The sequence below is a fragment of the Haplochromis burtoni genome, unplaced genomic scaffold (genome assembly GCF_018398535.1).
Source record: "Haplochromis burtoni strain Fernald_Lab_line unplaced genomic scaffold, NCSU_Asbu1 Contig_201, whole genome shotgun sequence".
Lineage (NCBI taxonomy): Eukaryota > Metazoa > Chordata > Actinopteri > Cichliformes > Cichlidae > Haplochromis > Haplochromis burtoni.
Window position 1 is genome coordinate 1,163,983 of NW_024582562.1, and position 5,533 is coordinate 1,169,515.

Sequence of the window (5,533 nt, forward strand, 5' to 3'; positions counted from 1 at the left end):
AACCTAGAACCTTGAACCTATTAAAGATTATCAGAAATGGTGACTGTTCCCGAGACCTGTGTCAGAGGTCATTCTTCTTGTTTGTGTTTGCTTGTTGTGTTTGTTAGTGTATATATGTTGTTACTGGATTTGGCATCTTATAGATGCCAGGCCGGGAGTGTACTGATCCCAGTAAAGTAATTTAAACTTCTGCATATAAAACAGATCCACCGTTTTATTCTGGGGCACAGCAGTGTAAAGAGGCATTATTTGGTGTTGAGTTTGTACAATCTGTAAGTATGTTTCAGTTGATTTCATGATTCACAGATTGTTATTTTCTTGTAATTTAATTGTCTCATGATTATAGTTAGTGAGGCAGATGGTACTATCCAGTCAGAACTAAGTATGTCACTGTTAAATGGCTTCCAAACCGTGCAGAGTTACTTTACTTGACCATATATTGAATAGAGTGTGCGACTGATGTGAACTTACACTGAAATTGTCTTTTATCTTTATCTATGTTTGCTTACAGTTTAACAAGTATGGTCCAGTAAACTACCTCAAACTTTGCTCTGGTCTCAAGTGTTTTATTGGACACTTGTTGAGCTCACTGTCCGTGTAAACTGTACATCGCATGGTGAGGGCAGCAGCAACGTCTTGACTTTAAACATCTTACAGAATTCTTCAAGATTTTTTTCAAATATTTCAGCATATTTTCTCAAAGGTTTTTCACAGTTTTCTTTCATAAACTACCTCTGAGATATTAGGCCATTCACTTTCTTTACCCCTGTAATACTCCATCATCTGTATCAATCAAACCCAGCACAGTGCTCTTAGACTACCAAAGGTTTCCATTCCAGTACAAAGAAAAAGAACAAATAAGCGGAGAACAAGGCATTGAATAGACACCACTAGCCTCTGAATGCTAAAAGTGGTTGAGCAATGTGTGCTGTTCTTTCAAAGTTGTGACGAACCTTTCACATAGAGCAAAGGGTAAACAGCTGGCTGAGTTACGCGTATATAATCAGGTCAGCCAGCTACTGCTCTCAGTGCAGTCCAACTCATATGACCATGTTTCTTTCAGTTGTGCTGCTATGGATCTGCGTTTTCTTTATCGTCCTTCAGGTCAAATCCAAGAGGCCAAAGAACTTCCCACCAGGACCCCCAGTCTTTCCCATACTGGGAACCATTTTGCAGCTGAGTTTAGAGAACCCCTTGAAGGACTTTGAGAGGGTAAGAAAAACCTTGCAATGAAATGTGTTTAAATGTCATGTTCTTATCCCACTAGTGGATTTATTAATAGTATTAAATGGCTCTAAATGTTTAGATACTAAAAGTCACACATAAATTAACATTATTGTGATTTTCCTGACATTCACAGATTCAAAAGTTGTTGTGGTTTTACTGTTAAAGACATGAAACCATGAAACAGCTGTGACTGGTAAATGAAATCATTTGAAATCCAGAAATCTTACACTGAAAGTGAAAATGCCACCATGAAACTAAACTACACTGGAAAAACTAAAAAACTAAATAAATAAAAACTAATTAGGAAATGGAAACTATAATAACACCTGCGTCTCTAATCGGTCACACACTCATTAACATCTTTTAGAATATGAGTAAAACCCTAACTAATTGTGAAAGTTCATGCTAAACATGCACCTTTATGCAATAAACAACTTACTGGTTACCAGTACAGTTCCTTTTACATATATAAACTTTATAAAGTTTTTATATGGTACTTCCCCCGAAACACTTAGCTTAACTAATTTGGTAAATATGTTTAAGTCCTTTAGAAAGAAATGTTGATCTGAATATGTGTAAATGATTTCAGTCACTGCCATGTCATTTTGTTCCCTCCCAGCTGAGGAAGTCTTACGGAGATGTCTACAGTATTTACATTGGCCAGAAACCAGCTGTAGTCATCAATGGGCTGAAGGCCGTAAAGGAGGCGATGGTGACTAAGGCTGCTGATTTTGCTGGACGACCCCAAGACTTCTTTATTAATGATATCACCAAGAGGAAAGGTAGAACAGTTGTTATCTATCACATGATACACTGTGTTACACAATATTTTACAACAAAAAAATAAAAATATAGACACCATCTCATTTAATGTTTTTTCTTTACTGTCACGACTACTTAAAACTATGAATAAACACATATGGATTTATTTACTAAATAAAGAAAGTGTGAAATTTGCTCACTCTTGGCCTTCTCTCCGTGAGCTTCATCAGGTCGTCACCTGAAATGGTTTCCAACAGACTTGAAGGAGTTCACAGAGATGCTGAGCACTTGTTGGCCCTTTGCCTTCACTCTGCGCTCCATCTCATCCCAAACCATCTCCACTGGGTTCAGGTGACTGTGGAGGCCAGGCCATCTGACACATCACTGCATCTCTCCTTCTTAGTCAAATAGCCCAGACACAGCCTGGAGGTGTGTTTGAGGTCATTGCTCTGTTAAAAATAAATGATGGGATGGCATGTTGCTGCAGGATGCTGTGGTAGCAGTCAGAGTTTTAGTGTTTCCTGGACTGACTGACCTTCAGTTCTTAAAGTAATGATGGGCTGTTGTTTCTCTTTACTTAGCTGATTGGGTCTTGTCATAATATGAATCCCAACAGTTGTCAAATAGGGCTGTCAGCTGTGCACAACACACCTGATGGTCCCAACCCCATTAACAAGGCAACAAATTCCACAAATGATCGCTGACAGGCACACCTGTGGAGTGAAACCATCTCAGGTGACGACATCATGAAGCTCGTTGAGAGAAGGCCGAGTGTTTGCAGCGCTGTCAACAAAGGGCGGCTGCTTACAGGAATCTAAAATATAAGACACATTTAGAGTTATTTATCAGCTTTTCCTTTGCTACATAATTCCACAAGTCTTGCTTCATATATTTGATGTCTTCAGTATTTATATAAAATGTAGGAAGTAGTAAAAATAAACAAAAATTATTAAATGAGAAGGCGTGTCCAAACTTGGTAGTGTACCAGACCAGACTGGTAGTATATCTGATACTGATCTTGGAGGTTTTAGTGTGTTATTATTTAGTGCATACATAGGGGAAAACACGAATCGTTTTGGAAATAATCATGGTAAGAAAACAGACATGGGTTAAACTGCTCTTTAATATGTCTTTGTCCTATACTTCATCTTATCACAGAAAACAACACAAATACATGAATGCAAATTAAAAACACAACAAACTACGTTATTATTGATAACCTTCATCTATCATGTAAAAAGCAATAAGTTATAAATTGAATCTAAATTATAAGATGAGTCTAAGCTGAGCTAAGTTTTCAAACCACATTGGTTCATCTTGTTTGTTATTTCTAATTAATGAGATGTTTTTTGTTGTACCGTATTTTTTGGACTAAAAGGCGCACTCAAAATCCTTTTCTCAAAAGTGCGCCTTATATATGAATTCTAGTTGTGCTTACTGACCTTGAACTGATTTTATGTGGTACACTCAAAAATCTGTCAACAAATGTTTTAGTACGACTTTGGTAAGCTATGAAGCTGCACCGCTTGATGGACTGTGGGAGCATTACGGCTACCATAGTGACCAAACTTCAGTCAGGAGAACAACTGAGATAATCCATCCACAATACGAGGTTAGTCATTAATATACTGCAACAACATGGGAATAGAGCAGCGGCCAGAGAATTCATCACTGATGAATCAATGGTACGGAAGTGGAGGAAACAAGAAGAATGAGTTTAATAAAGTTTGACTTATCTGTTTTGTTACGCTTAATGCGCCTTATGGTCCAAAAAATATGGTACTAGCCTGTAGGTTCAGCAAGAGTCTAGCATTCCCAGAGCAGCTTCTATCAATGGACCTGTTATTCTCATTTCAAGATCCTTGTAGTTATCCTGGAACTGGACTCGACTAGCTTTGCATCATTCACAGTTTAAATAATGATTTAATTTTAGCATGCATGCTAGAGATGTTAACAGTCCTTTCTGACTGCAGTGAAACTCCAGTGAGATGCTGGTGTATCGAGCTGTATTGAACTGGACATAAATAAAAGGTGAAATGAGCCAGAAAGTCGAGGTTCTCTGAGAAAGAACAAAATGCCACCATTGATTATCCAAACGTTCTTCCCTTCTTTGTCGCTATTACTGTCGTAGGTGTCATTTGGGTAGATTATGGCTCTAGTTGGAGGGAACATCGTCGCTTTGCTCTGATGACTTTGAGGAACTTTGGTCTGGGGAAGCACTCAATGGAGGACCGGATTCATGAAGAGATAAAGTACCTCGTTAGTACGCTGAAAGAGAGCGTTGGTAAGTGTCCACATAACTGAATTTTGTGCTGTGCCATTATTTCTGTAATGTTTTGTGTTACATTACCAGGTAAAACCATGAGTCCTGGAGTTATGTTTCACAATGCGGCCTCCAACATCATCTGCCAGGTTCTGTTTGCGAGACGCTTTGAGTATGATGATGCGCTAATCAAACAGATTGTTCAGTGCTTTACTGAGACCTCCAAGCTAGCCACTGGACCGTGGGCTATGGTGAGGACGTTTTTATGAAGTAATAAAGCTCAATTAAGTATACAATTTATATTGAGCTCTTAAACCCACAATTCTACCAGTAACAAAACTAATATACAGATGTTTTACATATACAGCTGTATATTTACCAATCTGGACTGGCCTCTTCTGCTCCCAATTAAACAAAACTCACTTATCGTTCTTTCCAGCTCTATGATTCGTTCCCTATAATTCGTAACCTGCCACTGCCGTTTCAAAAGGCCTTTGAGAATTTTGAGGTAATATTAACAAAAACTTTATCAGTAGGAAGAATATGTTTTTGTTTCTTTGTGAATGACAACTTTTGCTTTTTAGACTTATGGGACTATTGCAATTGGTTTTATCAATGAGCACAAGAAGACCAGAGTCCCTGGAGAGCCACGAGACTTTATTGACTGCTATCTGGATGAACTTGAGAAGGTGTGTGAGTGTGAAAAGAATCAAATCTAACCAGTGTAATCTTTTGAATTCGTGGAATCCTGGCTTTTCCACTGTGGAATTTTGACCCAATACAGGAACGTCTATAATTGGTTCTGTTTAAAAAAGTCTAAGTCTATGAATATTACCTTGTAGGAAAACAGCTTAGATAAAGCTCTGACTGCTTTTCAGCCATCCATATGTTGAGCTTGCTCATTCTGGCCTAAGGTGTGCATGCAAGGATGGCCCTCCATTTGAGCCCAAATCCCCTCAGTCACAGCCATGATCAGCAGCTCTCCTCTAAATCTGTGCACTTGGTTACATACCAAAGTTAGAATTAGTGATAATTACTGTAATCATAATCCTGTTTTTGCCTATTACAGTATACTCAGAATAGCATTTTTCAAATTATACATGTCTCGCTTATTCCCCACTCCCATCCACACAGCCTCCAAGGTCATCTTTAACATGAACAAGCCACTCCACACAGAATCTCAGTGAGAGGACTGTTATTATTTCCTTACTCAGATCATATTTTATGATTCGTCGTATTGGTTAAACTCATACTTGATTGTATTCGGGCTAGTATTAAACA

At 38.3% G+C, this 5,533-nt stretch overlaps 1 protein-coding gene across 1 annotated transcript; it reads left to right on the forward strand.

The window, feature by feature from the left end:
- The first annotated feature begins 1,003 nt into the window (after positions 1-1,003).
- LOC102309139 (cytochrome P450 2J6) lies at positions 1,004-5,514 on the forward strand. Its single transcript, XM_042226225.1, has 6 exons — positions 1,004-1,212; positions 1,847-2,009; positions 4,121-4,273; positions 4,343-4,503; positions 4,692-4,760; positions 4,837-5,514. The coding sequence occupies exons 1-6, from the start codon at positions 1,045-1,047 to the stop codon at positions 4,969-4,971; spliced, it is 849 nt and encodes a 282-aa protein (XP_042082159.1). The 5' UTR covers positions 1,004-1,044; the 3' UTR covers positions 4,972-5,514.
- Positions 5,515-5,533: the final 19 nt, after the last annotated feature.